Source organism: Ctenopharyngodon idella, chromosome 1 (assembly GCF_019924925.1).
Source record: "Ctenopharyngodon idella isolate HZGC_01 chromosome 1, HZGC01, whole genome shotgun sequence".
Lineage (NCBI taxonomy): Eukaryota > Metazoa > Chordata > Actinopteri > Cypriniformes > Xenocyprididae > Ctenopharyngodon > Ctenopharyngodon idella.
Window position 1 is genome coordinate 36,859,510 of NC_067220.1, and position 20,800 is coordinate 36,880,309.

Genomic DNA, 20,800 nt, shown 5'->3' on the forward strand with positions numbered 1-20,800 from the left:
CTTAAGTCTTTAATATTTTAATTAGTCAAATGATATTTTGTTTTTGAAAATTAAAATATATCAGATATATTACAATATATCAGCCTTACGTCAGCCTTTTGTCCTCCACGGAAGCTGATGCCATCTGAGATACTGGATTGAAACTCTGCTATGGTGTAGTACTCCGCTTCCACAGTAGGGGCCTCTGGAGGTTTGGGCAACTGGAATGCCTTGAGTTTTGGAGAAAAAGACGTTATTGTCTACTAAATAAATGCTGCTCTCTACAAATTTAATTTGATAATAAATGATTTTGGTCCAATTAACTTACCAGATTTGCATCTCTTCGAGGAGGAGGTTTCTGTCTGAGGTTTGGAGATCCTGCCAGTTGAAAACAAAACCATTACCATAGTTTAATCAAATTTAGGACTTTAAATTAGGAGAATTCCCAATTTGTCTGTCACCAACAAATTTTTAGCATTTTTAACAAAAAAGTCAAATTGGAACCAAACTGGATTACAGTGCCATCACTAACCCTCATTATGACAGAGAAGTTCAGAGATGTGTTTCAACACACTCAAGCATGCATTCACAACAAGCATGTTTTAAGAAAAAAATATCAGAAGGGAATCTTGTAGTGTGAGAAATGTGATGACCTGGGTATGACTGATTAAGCAGTGAGAGCAATGATATAGCCAATGAGAAACCGAGAAAATCGAAAAGCTTAAAAAGAACATTACATTTTTAACCATTGTCTCACTTTAAATGTCATGTTTCATCTTTTTTGTTTTTAGATTTATTAGCAAAAAGTATTATACATACAACTTAAACTGCGGTCAAATCAGGCTACATTGTGGCAGTTATCTGAATAGAATCAGTCACTTTGCAAGTTTTAACCAAGACCAGGAATTTTGGGGATCATATGCTGTCTGTTAAGGACCTGTTAAGTTGAAATAATAGTGTGTGCATTTCAGCATCCACAACAAAACAGATTTACGAGAATGAATGTCATGTAATGTGAGCAGTACAGCACTATGGGATTGTTTCAGTTGTATAGTGTGCATTTGGCATTAGACAAATAAGTATGCACAAGAACAAACAAAAAGCAAACAGCTGTTGACAGGCTGAATGTTGAGCAACAGAGACAGTGAATGTGTCACTATCAAGGTACACAACACTCGGACAAAATGTTAGAAAACATCTGTTTACCACAAAGAAATGTTACCTATGGCATCAAATCCTATGTGCAAAAATAACAGGAACATAAACATATTTATTATATCAAATATGGCTATATAATTATAAAATTACATAGAAAAATATAATAAATATGAAATATATAGCTATATACATTTTTAAGTAAAATATGAATTTAATTATAATTGCTTCCGCAAGGTGTAGCTACTTGTTTTGGATTAAATTAAATAAATTCTCTAATATATCTAACTTTTCTATTCTGTTCTGAACATGTGAATTATGTATATACATATCATAACCGAACCGTTTACTCACCTATCTCAACCCTGTGTGGTGCCACCCGGGCTATGGCAGGTGACCCTGGCTCTCCCCTGCTCTTGCTCTCCTGTAGGGCGGCGCTAGATCCAGAGTTCATTCCCAAACCAGTGACCACTGTGGGTGCCACTCCAGCCTCTGGGGCATATGGGATAGGTAAACTAATTTCACTTTTGGAAATGTGGCGCTCAGGGGTGGTGGCCTCTCCGTCAGTTTGAATGTCCTTCTCGCTTACAGCCTTCTTGTTGAGGAGGTTACTGATCTCCATTATGTTTCCGATGATCTCCACAGGGCCAGTCAGAGTCTTCTTCCTTGGGGAAAGGTCATCTTTCAGTTTCTTCAGGTATGAGGCTGGGGCCCAGCCCTCCTTACCCTGATACCTGCAACACATTAGTAGCAGTTTTACACATCTTTCAAAAAATGTTTGCAATGTACACATGCAAAACTAAATAAATGAATGAATACATGGATTGATTCATTTTAGAACTCCATGCATTAACCATTCTCCTACTGACCACTAGAGGTCAGCATAATGTTTTAAGTGAGATGGAAGTCCTAACACTCTATGGACACATATCTTTCCTGATGTAAAACTGCTGTAATTCTATTTATTCTTAATATGCAGAAGAATATACAAGTAAGCCACTTCATATAATATATATATATATATATATACACACACTAATTATATCACATTATATGTACATGTACAGCCCCAATCCCAAAAGGGTTGAGAGGGTGACTGTCACCCACAAAACAGATGCCAGGATAGTAGGACTCATTTTTCTTTTAAGCGCAGCAAAACGTTGAAATTTGAACAGCGAGTGCCATTATCAGCAACACAAAAAACTTAAGTCATCACAACACTGTCAAGTCAAATTTATTTGCACAGCACTCTACATACTGTTTCAAAGCTTTTACATAAAATCATGATGTTAATATTTATAATATCTTAATATCTTCATGCCTTTAGCAGATTAGAGCTGGGCGGTAATATAGTTTATATTTCGCAACAATTGAGATATGCTATAAGTCAACAGTATATACTGCCTACATGAGCGTACTGTATGATAAAGTTAGATATATTTACATATCTAATTTTATTTATAGAGCTGTGGGGTATATATATTTACATTTTGTCACAAAATCAGGTGCACAATATATCCAACTTTTAATATATATAATCAAGCAGCTGAGATTTGCTATATAGAGTATTACATATTGATTAATACAGTAATAACATAGTAAACTCTAGTAGTGCAGATGTTTCTGAAGACCCCAAATTTATTCAGCAATATCATATTGCAATGAAGAAATAAAATATCATCAGCAAATATTCCCAAATAATAATAAAAAAAGCAAATATTTCCATAATATACCACCTTAAAGTCTGTGGTCCAGATTGATTACCTGATGTACCACCATCCCTCCAGGTTCTTCTGGATGACCTCCACGGTTACTCCTTTCTCGAACCCGATCTCATCCTTTCCCTGACTGGAATACGGCTGGACAGTGACATATTTCTCCTCTAAAAAAATACAGATAAGGTAAAAAGAATGAGAAAGGATTTCTTTGTTATTTCTGTCCTGTACTTGGGCCTTTGCGCCTTTTCTGCGGTGAAAGGAGGTTGACAAATGATTCAACTGCTAACTTATAAACTTACAAATTTTAGGACTTTCTGTGAGAAAACAGAAGCAAAACCACAAAGTTTGCAGTAAGACCGATCCAAAACTCACCCTTCACCACAGGCACAATAACACAATCATCTCTCAATCCGTCAATAATAACATTAACGAAACTCCAGGAGACAGTGGGCCTGCTGTAACCAGAGCAATACAACCCTAAGACACAATAATTATGGTCAGCCTCTTCACTCCGGCTCTTGTCTTTTTCCACATGAAATACCTAGTAGGGTCAGTCATATACAAACATGTCCAGGTCATGCCAAGTCAAAAGAAATTATATATTGCAAGTCTTTGAAGCCTTTTAGGACCATTAAGAGTTTCTGAACCGTGACATATTGACAATTTCCCCCAAAATAGAATCACTATAATGCATCAGGACATTTATCAGCATATATTAAAGATAGGACACATACTACCATGATGTTTAAATAATATATTATTTTACACATTACAGTAAAGAGAATGAGACTGTTTTGCATAATGATAATAAGAATAAGGGAAGAACATGCTTAATTCTCATAAAAAATAATGAAAAAAAGAAGAAGAAAAAAGTAATAATCCCAAAACTAGACATCATTTTCTTCAAGCAAGATAGAAGACTTATTTTTTCTTTTCTTTTTATCTTGTGCTAAAATATGTCCTGGATATGTTCATGACAGGTTTTGTGAGATTCACCCAGTAAGACAAATAACTGATCACAGCCAGTTTTATTCCCACCGTTTTGCATCAAAAACTCCTGACATCTTATAAAGCATTTCTCTTCCCTAAAGACACACATAAAACATAATTCACTATTGTCTACATATAACACAACTATGTTTAACATCTACATATCAAACTCTGAAACTCGTTCCCTTTGCGACGGAGCTTACAGTCTGCTCAGAGCAATGCTATAAATTTCAATTTAGTGAAACAAAAATAGAGCTGATAAAAGACATATTAATAATGTGAGAAGTGTTGAAAAAGAAAAACAACAAAAAGAGAGATGAATATCCTTATATCTATTTTTTCTAAGCAGTGAATAACACAGTCTGCCAGCAACAGATGACATGAGGTCAGGGCAGTTAGTCACTCTCTTTCACAACGTCTTTATCAACACTTAAAGCTTTCCCGGGAGCAGACTGGCTGGGAAATCTGTTAAGTGAACATATGACAGAGAAGAAACTACCCTGTGCTGATCTCATTCTGAACTTCTGACCTAAAACCAACACTAAACTTTTTACAAAATGTAACAGAACTGATTGCAGGCATTCTGCTAAATATCTCCTTTTGAGTTCCACAGATGAAAGTCATAGTGTGGACACATAACAACTAACAGGAGTGAGAGATGTGAGGGTAAAAATGAAAGAGCTAAAAAAAAAAACACACACAAAAAAAGAAATGCCTCAAAAACACATTTTCCAACAGTCAGCAGTATTTTCATGGAGGACTGTTCTGGATGGTGGAAAAAGTCAGGTCGGTCCAGAACACATTACTTGAGTTTTGCATGCACTTGTGGAGGCGTGTGCCAACAGAGGCATTTTCTCCCTCAGCCTCCGTGACCTAAAAACCACTGCGATACGAAATGAGAGAGAGATTGTGGGTACACAGATCATTCTTGCTGTCATATTGACCTTCCTGAAACTTGCTTGCTTTAACATTTCATATAAGTCGCACGGGGTCCGGCAGGCGCTGTCTGAACCTGAGCTGCTCCCGCTGCTGATTTCTGCAGTTTCTGACATGCTTGAAGGAATACTTAATCCAAAAAATGAAAAAAGTTCATTTACTCATCCTTACGTCATTCCGAACCCTTTACAACTTTTTTTTATACAACAGAAAAGAAGTATAGAGAAATGCTGATTAAAAGTGAATGGTGAGCATCTGTTGTCAATCTCCAAAAATGAGAAAAAAATGGACCATGCAAGTTGTGCTATATTCTAGGTATAAAGAAGACATATGACACTTAAATAACTTAAATTTAAGTTTATTTACTTAAAGGGTTTGTTCACCCAAAAATGAAAATTCTGTCATTAATTACTCACCCTCATGTTTTTCTACACCCGTAAGACCTTCGTTCATCTTCGGAACACAATTAAGATATTTTTGATAAAATCCAATGGCTCAGTGAGGCCTGCATTGCCAGCAAGACAATCAACACTTCAACCTTAATGTTATGAAGCGACGAGAATACTTTTTGTGCACCAAAAAAAACAAAATAACAACTTTATTCAACAATATCTAGTGATGGGCGATTTCAAAACACTGCTTCATGAAGCTTCAAAGCTTTACCAATCTTTTGTTTCGAATCAATGGTTCGGAGCGTGTATCAAAATGCCAAAGTCACGCCCCCCAGTAGTGAACCATTGAAATTTCAAAACGCTTATGATGTAATGAAACCTCGTTTACTGAAATCACGTGACTTTGGCAGCTTGATACACGCTCCGAACCATTGATTTGAAACAAAAGATTCGTAAAGGTTCAAAGCTTCATGAAGCAGTGTTTTGAAATCGTCCATCACTAGATATTGTTGAATTAAGTCTTTTTTTTTTTTTTTGGTGCACAAAAAGTATTCTCGTTGCTTCATAACATTAAGTTTGAACCACTGTAGTCACATGAACTGTTTAAATACGTCTTTAGTAGCTTTCTGGGCATCTGAAAGTGTTTATTATCTTGCTGGCAATGCAGGCCTCACTGAGCCATTGGATTTTATCAAAAATATCTTAATTTGTGTTCCAAAGATAAACAAAGGTCTTACGGATGTTGAACGACATGAGGGTGAGTAATTAATGACAGAATTTTCATTTTTGGGTGAACTAACCCTTTAAAACATATTCAACATCAAGACACTTATGCTGCTTTTATGGTGTTTTTTGTTATTTTTGGACCTTCACTCTATGGAAAAAAGCAGCATGAACATACTGCCTAACATCTCCTTTTGTGGTATAAAAAAAGAAGAATGGTACTTAAATAAATACTGGTTTGGGGCATGAGGGTGAGTAAATGATCATCAATATCATCAATAAATGATGATACGTTCTCAAAAGTTCCATCATGAATCAAATGCACTTTGTAAGAACTTGGTTGTAAATGAGGATCCAAGGGCTCTTAGTCCTGTATTTCAGTACGAGTTTTGAAACCATTACGTTGCAAAAGACATTCTTTGTATCCAAGATCATTAATGTATTTCAAGCAACCACTCTGAAGCCATCACTACCTCTGACCTGTTTTGAAGGTTGCAACTTGTGTTTATGGAGAAACGTTCCCTCTGAAACTCCTGGCTGTTCTTTGTCTCTGGATCAACCGTGGTGCTCTCTGACTCATTAGTATGTGTACAGTAAAAAAAAATAACAGGATTAAATGCAGTCACACACAGCGAGCCAATGACCTACTTCCACACTTTCCACTGCGAGTTTCCAACAACTTCTCCAATGATGCAGAGCAAAGTAAGGGAAAAATAATGAGGGGAAAGGCAGCTACAGAGTTACTGTAACAGTGTCACATCCAATCTAAAACCAGAAATTTTATCCCAATCTGCATAAGCCACTTTCAGAAGAAAAGAGAAAAACAATTTGACCATGGTAACCATAGTTTTGCCTAAAATACCACAGTTATTAGTGGTGGTTGCTGGAGGACTTGAAGATTTGAAGAGATTTGTTAACATAACTCATTCCATAAACATAAGACCTCATATCTTAGGAGCCTCAGTAGACATTCCTAGTCCCAGTCCTAGTCAGGGTGATATTCATCCACTTGCCAATGCAGCATGGAAAAGCTCTTATGCTCCCACCAATTCCAGATCCAGCATGCTCTACTTCAGGGATGGGCAACTACGGTCCTGGAGAGTTTAGCTCCAACCCTAATCAAACACATGAACAAGCCAATCAATGTCTTCAGGATTACTAGAAAGCTACAGGCAGGTGAGTTTTCATCAGGGTTGGAGCTACACTCTGCAGGACCTGAAGCTGCCCATCCCTGCTCTACTTAAAGCCATGTGCATGGTGTTCATCACATGTTAGCACACTCTAAGAGTAGACAAATGGAAAACTGTGGGAATTACAACCGTGGAGGTCTAATCCTTATGACTCAACATGAAACGGCAGATCTCCAAGGAGACTCATTACCATACAAACATACATTTCCACCAAAGGTCTAGACATTAGTCCTTATTTGATGATGTTTAGATTTTAACACTGGGATTTTGAAAGGTCAAACCTCATGTGTGATTCAGCTCATTCTCTACCTCAAATAGTGTTAGAGTTTAGCCAACTTGTCAATAATGTAGCCAAACTGCAAGATCTGACCGCTGAATTCCAGAATTATGTTTTTTTTATCTTCTGTGGAACACCAAAAAAGATTTTTGAAGTATGTTTTTTCCATACAATGGTAGTAAATGGGGGACTAAAATAACATCGCCCCCCCCCCATTGGCTTTCATTGTATGGTAAAAAAAAAAAAAAAAAAAATACACAAAGACATTTCTTATAGTAGTTCCATAGAAGAAAGACTATCATTCAGGTTTGGAATGACATGAGGGTGAGTAGAGACACCGTTACCGATTTTTCATTTTTTGGGTGAACTATCCCTAAACCAGGGGTGTCCAATCCTGCTCCTGGAGGGCCACTGTCTTGCAGAGTTTAGCTCGTACGTAAAAACACCTGAACCAGCTAATCAAGGTCTTCAGACTCACTAGAAACTTCCAGGCAAGCATGTTGGAACTGGTTGGAGCTAAACTCTGCAGGACGTTGGTCCTCCAGGAGTATGATTGGACACACCTACTTTAAACTGTGTTAACCTGCAAGAGTTACTTGGTTAGTAGGCTCTAAGAGAAAAGTAGAAAAATGAAGCTGGCTGACCAGCAGCTTTTGGTCCACCAGCTAGACCAGAACCAAATCAGTATTTACCACCATAAACCAGTCTGAGCTCTTATGATCAAAACTCTGAACTCTAATACCATTTATGAGATTTCAAGCACATACTGTAGATATCAGACTACAATATTTCAGAATTATTATGTGCTCCGAAACCAAAGTTTATCCTGAGAAACTTCATTTTCTTCATCTGCAAATAAACTTAATTATCTCATTTTGAATTCATACACATATACACAAATAGAGACATAAAGCAAGCAAAGTATAATAAAGATTTTATGATGGAGCGCAGATGAAACAGACCACCCAGCATGCTTTGGGAGCCAGATCCAGAAGTTGTGAGAGTTTAGGTTTCTAAAGAGTGTGTTTGTGTGCGTATTTAATCTAATCATTGCGTAAACCTGCACAAACACACAATCGCACCATTGCGATTGGTCACACACGTGACTGCTTTCATGTGATCAGTCTATGCAGGCATGCGTGATTGCATGTGTGTTCACCTCGGCTCTGTTGGCGGTTGACTATTCCCCCTAGTGTCCATCTCCGGTCGAGCCTCTTCAGATGAGCCTTACGTCTCTTAGTAACTGATACGGGTGAATGAGGATAGCAGAAAGAAAACAGAGACATGACAAACTCAACATAAACAACTCAGGAGGAACACTGGTATTAGTGTAATAAAGACACATTATTACATGAAAGAAAAAAGCTTTGTGATTGGTTAGGAGGTTTCTTGGCTTGAACGATGATGGCAAGCAATGGAGTATTTGGATTAATACATGTGTTATTGGATTTTAGTGGCGCACATAAAGTGCTTACACTTTTTATTGTGTTAGAGAATGGAAAATTCATGTATTTTACAGAGGTTTTACCACTCATCATCTCCATACATTCAAAAGGAAAAAAAGTGTCAAACTAAAGAAAGAGTAGATGGCTAGTTCAAATAAAGTTCAGTCTGAAAAAAGCAGCAACATCCATAAATGAAGCCATTGTGGCCATAAGGAAAGGTAAATTACCCCTCGGGATCAATAAATTGTGTTCATGTGTAGGGATGTATCGATCTATTCAAGAGAAAGATAGCAGTGAATGCTTTATCTCCAGCCTGACCACTCCTAATCTTACACTTTGAGGCTTTTAGTGGCATACATTTCAAGATGCAGCTAAAAATGTGGTTCGCTAAGACAGAAAACTGAACCCAGGAAATGCTGATGGCAGCAGATGTTCAGAGTTTGGAAAGACGGTACAGGAGGATTAGAAAGGAACAAATTTATAATGAGACTACATGTTTTTTGTTTTGTTTGTTTTTTTATGTTTCTTTCATTGCAGTGAGAAAACAGATGGGTGTTTCTTCAACTGTGGGCAATTTACATTCCAGGAGATGACAGGAAATGAAAATCTTATTTTATTTTGCAAATACATCTTATTGTGAATGATTCATCCATGTATTTTTTTGACCTTGTAATGTTTAATCAAAGTATCGATCTTCTGAGACAGAAAATGACAAACTTCTCTCTGGTAATGTATACCAGATTTCTTAAAACACAGTCCCTCCACAAACAACTGCAAGCTCGCATTCATTTTTGAGTGCAATGTCCACATCTCAAAATCTTTTCAACATCTGATGGAAAGAACCAAGTCCCCACCCTACATTTCTGTTTTGCTTTTTCAATAATCTGTTACACTTGGATGTGTCACAATACAGAAGTAAAGATCTGTTGCTACTTTAAAACAAACAGATTTCCACTTTGTCTGTTTGTTATATGAAGACTAAAATCTTTATCACTTTTATTTGTCACTTTTCAAATGTGTATTTTCTTGTCCCAGAGAGTCAGTCTTAAAATCAAAAATCCACCATAAAAATACAAATTACTTTGTCATTACAATCAAGCTAAATATCACTTCTAAACAGACCATTTTTATTGTGAGTCACTTCCAATCAAGCCATAATTTGGTTGAATTATGCAAAAAATTCTAGCAATGACAGATGTCTGCCATTTTATTCTGAAATGTTTCAACCACATAATGCTAATAAACACAGTATGTAACTTGTAAGATGTGGTGGAAATGACACAGCGGTGGGAATCTTCATTAAATAAATAAATATAATTTAATATAATCTAAATGTTTTAAAAAGTCCACAGGGCCAAAAGTGCCCATAGTTGAGGAAACACCCAGATTCAGTGTGGTGTGTAGTTATGACACGCTATAAAGTACAACCAAATGTACTAGTGCAATCTTTTAGAGAAGTCATTTATTATGATAGCAACTCTTTCATGATGGAGGACAGAGAGCCAGTTCTTTCCATCATTTCTCCTTGTCCAATTGATGGTCTCTCACAGTCCTTAAGCCCTCACTCTTTTTCTCAAACAAGCAGAAGATTCTCAAAGAAAATTTGGTATACAGACTTTATAAAATGGATATGTACGGCCCTGGGTGGTGATTGGTTAATGAATGCGAAACAGATCACCTTATACTGGTGTTTGTACATGTGAAAGTAGGAGAGAGAGTGTAATTGGTGTGTCCTACCTTCTCCAGATCTAGATGTTCCCAGGTCCAGATCATCTCTGGTGCCGCTCTGTGAGTCCAGGTACGTGGCAGGAACCCAGCCCTGTTCTTCAGCTGTGCTGACAAACCACCAGCCTACAAAAACATCCGTAAGACATTATTTTTCATCTAATATAGTGCTTGAGCTCATGAATAAATTATCCTGTTTTCACCACCTGGACAAAAAGTTACTATATTTAGGGAAAGGTGATGCATCTGTGCTTTGCGAACAAACATTAATGCACAAACATTTGGATTTCACCAATCTGATGGGATGCAATGTTTTGGTTTCCACCATACTCACAAACACACTCTCTCTGGTGTTATTTAGTTTCAGGCAATGTGTTTATGAATTCAGTACACTTCCTGTTTATCATTTGGGATCAATTAGACCTCACACTGTCATATATATCATTGAGGGTGAACATTATTGTGTTTGTTTGCACAATCTAACACGAGGAGGGTTGGACGTGTCTGACATGCTCCTAACTTGATGACATGTTTTATGCGCTATTATGTGTGTTCTTGGCCAAAATAACCTCATCAATTAAATGTAAGTCTTTCAGCTCCTCCTTCATGTGTCTGAATAAGTGCTGAATTTGTTAAATGTAGTGTCAGGATTATGATTTGTTTTTGAAATATGGGGGGGGGGGGGGGGGGGGGGGGGGGGGGTTTACATTTCCACAATAACTCAAAGATGATTCTGAGCAGCTTTAAAAACAAAGAAGCAAGAAAAGACGGACCAAGAAAAAGAGTGATACACCAAGAGACTCATACAACCTTGATGAAAAAGTCATTTGAGTAAATCAAACTGTGCAAAACTACAATTCAAGGTTACGGAATTAAAACCATATATTTGGCATACTCGCATGAAAATGCAAAGCTAACATAAGTAAATGCCAGTGAATGAAAATTTAAAACCCTTCTCCAGCTGAAACACAGATCCTTCTGAGTGAGCCTGTTGCCAAGGTAACCGAGCATTGCTGGAAAGCTGTTCATAACAGTGTGATGTCATCAGTCAGCAGTAATCTAGCTCTGACATCATAATGACACAGAAGCAAGTCTTTTGACAGGGCGCTAAGTGATCAACAGCAAATGTTCTAAACCAACTCGGGCCAATAATGATGTCAAATACTGTACGCTTTACATTTATTCAATCACATCACACATGTGCAAAAACACTTAGACATATACACTACCATTCAAAAGTCTGAGGTCAGTAAGATTGTTTCGCTTAGACTGAAATTAATACTTTTATTCAGCAAGGATGAGTGACCAAAGTGACAGTAAAGACATTTCTGACATTTTATGATTTACCAAAAAAATATCAAGCCGCACAACTGTTGTCAACATTGATAATAATAATAATAAATGTTTCTTGAGCATCAAATCATCATATTAGAATGATTTCTGAAGGACATTTGACCCTGAAGACTGAAGTAATGATGCTGAAAATTCAGCTGTGCCATTACAGTTACATTTTAAAATATATTAAAAGAGAAAAAGTTATTTTAAATTGTAAAATCAGTATTAGTTTTTGATCAAATAAATGCAGCCTTGGTGAACATAAGAGATTCAAAAGAGACTGACTCCAAACATCTGAACGATAGCATATTTTAACATTTGCGGTTGCATACTAGACCCTTCAAGACCAAGGCTAGACCCCATATTCAGTTCATCATCTGAAACAGAGACAATTTACTGCATCTTTCTTTTCAAACCCTACTTTGTACAGTGGCTTTGTTGCCATTTACAGTCATGGAATTCTTGTAAATCCTTTGCGATGGTGAAGATGCCGCACCGACCTGCGGTGGACATAATTATCATCTTCAGTATGTTGGAAATAGAAGACTGTGGTCTTTTCTGAGGCCATAAACCAAGATCCATATCCAGACCAAAACTTCAGGTTTTGAGACCCAGACCCAGACCATGTTTATGTGGTCTCAAGACCACAAGATAGACTTCAACTCTAGAATTAACATAATACTAAAAACAAAAGTACATCCAAATTTTGTGGGTGGGGTGGGGGGTTAGTGGGTACATTTATTCAGCAAAAACTCAAAAATCAAAGAATCCTGTGGCCAGTTGCATTAACATAGCCGCTAATTTTTGTTTTAAGAACTAGTCTAACCAACTATTTAGACCAATTAGTTAGGCTAATCAGTTCTATTTTTCAGATTCAAATTAGACAAATTTACCTTTTTATGTAACTAACTCACGGTTTCCAATATTAAGCAGTACATCTGTTTTCGACATAAATGTTTCTTGAGCAGTAAATCAGCATATTAGAATGCTTTCTGAAGGATCAGAATGTGAAAATTCTCTATATTTTTACTGTATTTTTAATCAAATGAATGCAGCCTTGGTAAGCATAATAGACTTCTTTTAAAAACATTAAAAAATCTTACCGACCCCAAACATTTGGATGGTAATGTTCACTTTAAACCCAAATAAACACTGGCTCTCATACTAAATGCTCAGTAATGGCTATGCCAGTAGTTGGAAGACATGCACTGAGAGACGGAAACAAACACAGAGATCAGAAAACTAGTGCTACATCTGAGTCAGTGTGCCAACAAAATCACAACAGTGCTTACATACAGAAATCATAAGATTCATTTGAGTCAAATAGACCACACTGACACAGCAAATCTCTCTCACAAACGCATACACACAAGTAGTATGAAACTGCTAATGAATTTGTGAGAGAGCTTAGAGCAGGTTGTGGCCACCCTGCCTGACTGACCCTCTTTGAATGAGATACTGTCTCCCTGTTTGTGCACACCAGGAACCGTCTACGGCAAGCACAGAGGGTCGATTCAATCAAAATGCAAAATGGCAAGGGTCTTGCGCAGTTTAGCCATCACAAAGATGCTTTTCATTGGAATAGCTGGGTGTTTGTTTATCTATTTTCGTGTATATATAGGTGTGTGTCATCACAGCCTTCAGTACAACATTTGAGGTGCACTCAGTCATTTATCCCACATTAAAAGCTTTACACATTAACAAAATGAATAGTACTTTTAGGATATCTGTAAAATTTCTTAAGTAAAAGAAATGATGATGTATGATGTATAACAAAAATACAATTTTGTATACCCACATGAAGACTCTAGTCTTATCAGTTGCCTAATAAAAGCTGTTTTATTTTACATGGGGTGGGTGGCCTCAGGGAGGCAGCCATGTTGGAATCACATGACAAGCCAAATACTACTCACTTCATCTCAGTAATCACCATCTTATTGGACATTTTCTGAATAATTCAATCGCGGCTGACAGCGAATAGCATATTTCTAAAGTTACACTGGTAACCGAAAACCTTTCTGTGATGTTGCATCCGCACCAATAAGTGTCAGTATACGTCCAAGACAACATAAACCAAATTACTGAGTGCACCTTTAAAGACATAATTTCACACCTTCAGAGGAGACATTTAAGAGCATTTCAAATACTGGACCTCCAATGTAGCAATAATGAATATGAACAGTCAGAAAATGGTGTTAACTGACTCAGCTCCTCTAATCTGAGTTCAGCTAAAATCACTTGAAAGCTCAGATTGATACTATGTGTAATGCCTGCCAAGTTTCAAAGCTAAACTTTTGCTTGACAGAGCAGAAACAAATTCTTTCACCAAAACAAAAGACACACAGACAGCTCCAGACAGAAAACAGGAATGCTTTTTTGATTCTGAAACGATGTACTCCTCTGCAGTTCAGGACGTTACGATCCTCTCACACGAAAACAGGCAACAGAAGTCTTTCTGCTGAGATACAGGTGGGCTTGCTCTTCAAAGCAAAAGATCTAGGCCTTTCTGAGAAAGATGGTGTTTCTGCATAACAGGCTAATAAATCTTAGACTGCGTATCTGCTTCTAAGAAATGTTTTTTCTGAAAGCTGCATGTGTGTGCCATGAACTTCTGTTCTGATACACATGGTAGGGGAGTAGGTCATGTAAGCTTGTTTATGTATGTGTTTACACAGTAAGATACGATTAGGTTTTGATGTTTAATACTTTCTCCTATTCTAGTTTAATGTGCAGACACTATCAAAACATTGCTTGTTTGAGCAATTCAACATGTCAACTTCTGGCTCAACCAGTGGTGTGAGTCTTGGATTACCTGTTTGGTTGAAGAATTGAAGGCCAGCTAATAAGTTTATTCCAAGAATGCAGCTGTGATCTGAACTCAAAAACTTTTAGGTACTTTATTTCATATTTTATCTCATTATTTTCCTGTGAATAATGAGATAAAATATGAAATAAAGTGCCTAAAAGTTTCTGAGTGCAGAGCACAGCTGTATTCCTGGAATAACCAAATAGATTTACGCACCAAACGACTCTGTGGAACCAATTAATAAGTTTAAAAACAATCACTATTTTTTGCAATTCCCTTTGCTGCCACTAGTAGAAATAGCAAACATCACCATTCACAAATGAATGAAAAAAGAAACAAAAGCATGGAAGGAGGAAAGAACAGATAAACAATGAATGAGAGGATGAAAGAAAGAATGCACGGAAAAAGGAATGGATGAGAGAACAACAAACGAAAAAAGCATGAAAGAACAAACAAAAAAAGTATGAATGAATGAGCAGAAGAAAAACAGGCAAAAACCCCAAACAAATGGAAAAAATAATGAGCTAAAGATTAAAAAAAAAGGCAAAAACAAAAGATGAAATAATACATGAATGGACTAGAGAACTGATGAATGAACAGACAAACTAAAAATAGACAAAAGAAAGAACAAAGAAACACAAATGCAGAAAGAAAGAAAGATTCTTTTGTTTAACTTTAAGATTGAAAGTCTTTCAATAAAGACAGCAGCATATAATATTTAATAACAGTTATTTTAAGCACTAAATGCCTGAAAACGAAGGTCTGATTGTGATGTCATAATGCTCATGGGCAGATTCGTAACCACTAACATCTCCAACATTAAGATTAAAGATCAATCAATATGGGTTTCAGACATTTTGGCCCCCCAATATTGAATATTTGGTCATATTCTGCTGAATGACACTTTTAGATTTGAGCTCATGTGATACTATTTTGATGCTCAGCAGTGATGATCCAAAAATATAGTTGAATTAAACTGAAATGAATAAGAGGAAAGAAAAGGCAAGAACCGAGAATGGCTGAACAAAACAGACAATGAGTAAAGAGAGAGAGAGCAGATGTTTGGCCTAAACTTCAAAGCTGAAGTTTTCACCACACATTCCCCTCCATCCAAAGAAGAAAAAAACATCAAGACAGGCAAAAATAAAAGTGCCTTTCACTTTCTTATTTTGGGGCAGAAGTAGCAAAACAGAAATAAAAACATGAAAGAGTTACAAGCAATGTATGAAAACAAATTATATCATAGATTATGAAATTCTGAGAACTTAAAGTGAATGTTGTTCTATACACTGTAAACCCTAATACTCAGAATAATTCATTGGTTTGAGTAGAGCCAACTCAAATTAAACAAATTAGTTCAATCAGATCAACTTTATTTAGTAGTATTTAGAACTTTCTTTTTCTTTTGGGTTCACAAAACTGACACATTTTAAGTAATCTGAATTGTTTCATTGTTTTGAGTTTTATGAACTTGTTTCTTTTAATTTAGACAAACTTAAATTTAGCTGAAACTGTGCTGGGATTTTTTTTTTTTTTAATTTTATGTAACTGATTACCTCAAATTTTTTGAGTTCTGCCAACTTATTAGGGTTTACAGTGTACAGATGGGTTACAGTGGAATGAGAGAGAAAGAGAGAGAGAAAGCAGAAGGCTTAAAATAGGTCCAGAAGTGAAGAAAGAAACTGAACATGTTGCTTTTATTAAGTTCACACTTTGGCCAATTCTTGACAGAACTGAAGTTAAAAAAAAAAAAAAAAAAATCACTTGTTCACTTTTAACTATATGCCAGCCAGCCCTATCTTTTAAAAAACAAACAAATATTCTCTACAAAATGATTCAATTTACAACTACTATCTATCCATATAACTGCTTTCAATAAAATGTCATATGTGATTATTACTAATCTAACAGAGCTCAGACTGATATTACTGGAAGGATATTTCAGCTGACGTTCTCCAAACTCCAGGCCAGTGGAAAGTCTGGCCTACATTCGGTCACACTCAAGTTCTTTCCTGAAAAGCTGGAGTATCAGGTTTTGGGCTTAGGACCAAAATGGGTTTTGTGTAATCTGACAAAGCCAATGCAGTGGAGGGGGCTCTCTTTGGTCTGAACATCAAAGGTTGATGATGCCGGTCGCTCATGCACACTGATCTAAGATCACTGTTGTGGTTTTTATTTCAAGAGCTCCAGTGGTTGAGATTTGTTCAGGAACAGCTGGTCTTAGATCAGCATGAACATGTTTTTTTATTTCCTGCACTTGTTTTCCTGGACCGGTTCATAAAAAAAAGACAGAGTGATGTCTTCAAGGAAACTGGCTACCAATCAGAATCGTAATCGGTGAGAAAACGATGGAGACCTTCAGAAACAAACAATATGAATCAAAAACACACATGCCTAACCAAAACTATAACTGAAAGAGAAGCACAACATTTGAATATGAGTGAATACAGGTTTGGAACGACTAAAGGAGGAGTAACTGATGACAGAATTTTGTTTTTTGTTTATGTAAACATAAAAAAAAAAAGGAAAGAAAGCTACAGTACACTCTTAGAAAAAAGTTTAATGGGGTTCTATATAGAACGATAAGGTTCTTGGTTCAATTTCAAAGAACCTTTATGCCAAAAAGGTTCTACATAAGGAGAAATGTCTTAAATGATTGCATAATACTTTCATGTTTAACAGGTTGTTTCCATTTTTTCTAGTGACAATATGTTTTGTAGGAAGTATGCTGAATGTAGGAGAAGTAATAGCTGACCCAAAAATGAAAACTTTGCCAACATTTAGTCTCCCTCATGTCATTCCAAACCTGTATGACTTTCTTTTTTTCCTGCAGAACACTAAAGATGATGTTTTGGACCCCATTGACTTTCATTTTATGGACAAAAACAGTTCTTCAGAATACCTTCTTTTGTGTTCGACAGAAGTCATGCAGGTTTGAGGGTGTGTAAATGATGACCATTTTTATTTTTAGTTGAACCATCCCTTTAAGGTTGAAAGGCTGGATACTGATTGATTTTCCCTGCTACATATTACAGAAAGAAATAAATGTATTGATCAGTTGATTTTCAAAATGGTTAAAGCCATGACAGTTATTTCAGCTTTGAGGTCTTCTTACTATCAAGACTATTATTTCAATGACCTTAATTGATTAAACAATAGAGACCCCTGAGAGGTGTAGCACCAGGCTTATAAAGATCTTTTCAGAGCTCCATGCAAATAAATGTTTGAACCCTTTGGTCGAGGTTCAGCGTGGCTCTCCACGGACCGGATCTCCAACAGGAGCGAAGCCAAGACAAACCAGTCTACCCGAGACCGTGAGCAGCTCTCTATTGATTCTGCTTCAGTAAGCGGGGGTTACTGGCTGAATGAATGGACCCAGGGGAGAGAGAGGCGAGAGGATGGGAGGGAACCTCACAATATTGATGGCACAGAGCAATTTTTATAGTAGAGCAATTTTTATAGTAGAGCATTGTTCAGGAAGCACAGCAGCCCTGTGAAAAAACCAAAAGCGCCAAAAGTTTTAAATACGCTCAGATACTTAATGGAATAATGAATGTTTCTTTAGAATAATCACTAATAAAATACTAAAATTAAGAATTTTAGGCACTAAATGTAAAACATTTTCATGTTTTTGAAAGGTTATGCTTACCAAGGCTGCATTTATTTGATCAAAAATACAAATCAAATTTAAAATAACTGTTTTCTATTTTAACACATTTTAAAATGTAATTTATTCCTGTGATGCCAAAGCTGAATGTTCAGCATCATTATTACAGTCTTCAGCGTCACATGAATCTTCAGAAATCATTCTAATATGCTGATTTGATGATCAAGAAACATTTCTTGTTTATTATCCATTTTGAAAACAGTTGTGCTGCTAAATATTTTTTGTGATTTTTTCTCATGATTTTTTGATGGATATAAAATTCAAAAGAACAACATTTATTTAAAATGGAAACTTTTGTAACATTATAAATGTCTTTACTGTCACTTTTGATCAATGTAATGCTTGCTTGCTGAATAAAAGTATTAAATATTCTTTAAAAAAAGTCATACTGACTTTTTACAATAAAAAAATAGTAGTTTACTAATAAATTTTGGTGACAATTTTGGAACCATTGGTCAAAATTAGCATCTAATATAAACATTTAAAACAATATTAGCATCTAATATTATATATATATATATATATATATATATATATATATTATATATAAAAGGGAAGTATATATATATTCTTTTTTAGTTCACCAAAATATAGTTCACTAAAAATGGAAATTATGTAATTTCAAACCCAGATATGTCCAGTCTCTGTTTTATAGTATAAAAAGTGGATGACAATTTACAGTAGCTTAAAAAAGAACAATAGTGTAAAAATTGAAAATATGAATTGTATGTTTTATTCCAATTCTTCTAAACAATAGGTTTGTGTGGAAAACACACTAAAATGTTGGCAGTTATTTTCTGACAACATATTTAAATGTCAAAGATGTGGTGTGCCAGGTTTAACATCAGCAAACAGCAAATGCCATTGACCTCCAACTTTCTCCATAAATAACCCTCAAATTTATTTAGAGGCTTTGCTAAAAAAAATAAATAAAAAAAAATAAAAAAAAGGCTTTTTACGTAGAAGAGTATAGCAAAGAATAATGACAAAAACAGCACACTGACCTATAAACTCTTGATTGCTTTGACTGCGTTATCTATATTGCAGACATTTAAAAAAAACTACTGAATGCTCTCTGCTGGTATTGGTTTGGGATGCGTGACACTATAACCACTCTGTAAGAATCGTAGGCCCTGCAAGATCCATTAGCTTATAATGAAACTAAGGACAAGGGGGATTTTTCCATCGTTCCCTCTCCATGACCTAGAGGGAAGCCAGAGCAGCCCGACTTCTGCCAATCGCTTCTTATAAACGCAGTTTCAGCCACATTAAAAAGTTGGTTTGAATGATATCCAATGTTAATAAATATACTGCCTCTGACAGATACACTAGGCTAGTCATTTAATATTGTAGTACAAAATATGGAAGTCTGCTGAAGAGATCGGATTTTGGAGGATGGGCTTCTAGTGCTGTGATGTCAAGCTGCTGCAGCTCATCTTCAATTTCAATAAATACTTTGAACATTTGAGGAATTCTGGAGTCAGCGAAGGACAGACAGTTCACTCCAGGGGTAGGTCTAGGCTGATTTAAAGGAACAGTTGACTCAAAAATAACAATTCCGCCATCATTTTTTCACTTTCGTAACAGTTAAACATGTATGACCTGCTTTCTTTGGGGTGAGCCATTTCTTTAAACGATTCTGTCACTGTGTTTAGATTCTATTCTCTTCTCCCATTCAGACATTTTCTGCTTTTGTTTCTCAAGTATCTCTGCATGGTTCATCTCTTCCCAGGCCATGTGAAGTTGTCACACTTTGCCTGCACTGTAAAACAGCTGGAGTTTAACTGTGGCTAAGGAAGCCAAGGGTTTCTTACTCAAGGACAACCATATCCTGAGCAAGACTCTTACGCCTGGAGTTTCTCTGAATCTTTTGTGATTAAATTACTTGTCCTATTGTGAGAATCAATGAGTACAATTCATTGTACCTAAAACTCTGTACTCGGCTTGAATAAACCAGTAATCTACAGTAAAAAGAAAGGCATAGAGCAAAGTGTCGTTGACACCAAGAATGATAACTATCACGATAACTACAAGGTTTTAAAAAGAGAATAGTGGAATCCTTGAAATCACTTTTGTAGTTTTCCTCTAGACATTCTGAAAAGATTTTTTTGGATGTAATCATGGCACTCTCTTGCTCTAAAATATATTAAGCGATAATTTAAAGCAGCGTTCATTTTCTAAATCAAGGGGCTGGGGCGCACTCGGGGGGCCTCAGCAAACTTCCAGGGCGGCCCTAATAAGTCTTACAATTATTTAAATGTAGTTACATTAACATAATTAAAATACTTAAAGTGCTTTTTCAAACATTACCTTTCATGCATTGTGTAATATAGTTGTTTGTGAATGTAAAAGTCTGCAAAGTTTTAAAGGCGACCTATAATGCCCCTTTTACAATATGTAATATAAGTCTCTGGTGTCCCCAGAATGTGTCTGTGAAGTTTCAGCTCAAAATACCCCACGGA

The 20,800-nt window shown here is 36.2% G+C and overlaps 1 protein-coding gene across 10 annotated transcripts in view; it reads right to left on the bottom strand.

Moving 5' to 3' along the window:
* The window catches only part of sh3pxd2aa (SH3 and PX domains 2Aa), a 123,970-nt gene that overhangs the window by 8,931 nt on the left and 94,239 nt on the right, over positions 1–20,800 (bottom strand). For 3 of the 10 annotated variants that reach the window (XM_051893098.1, XM_051894766.1, XM_051898078.1), the window contains 7 exons: positions 10,543–10,656; positions 8,520–8,603; positions 2,899–3,016; positions 1,489–1,868; positions 1,202–1,216; positions 308–357; positions 90–209 (listed from right to left, as the gene is read on the bottom strand). In XM_051893098.1, the coding sequence (XP_051749058.1) occupies positions 90–209; positions 308–357; positions 1,202–1,216; positions 1,489–1,868; positions 2,899–3,016; positions 8,520–8,603; positions 10,543–10,656 (881 nt within the window). The remainder of the gene's footprint in view (positions 1–89; positions 210–307; positions 358–1,201; positions 1,217–1,488; positions 1,869–2,898; positions 3,017–8,519; positions 8,604–10,542; positions 10,657–20,800) is intronic. The other 7 variants (XM_051893943.1, XM_051895599.1, XM_051899679.1 and 4 more) reach the window with 3 other exon arrangements.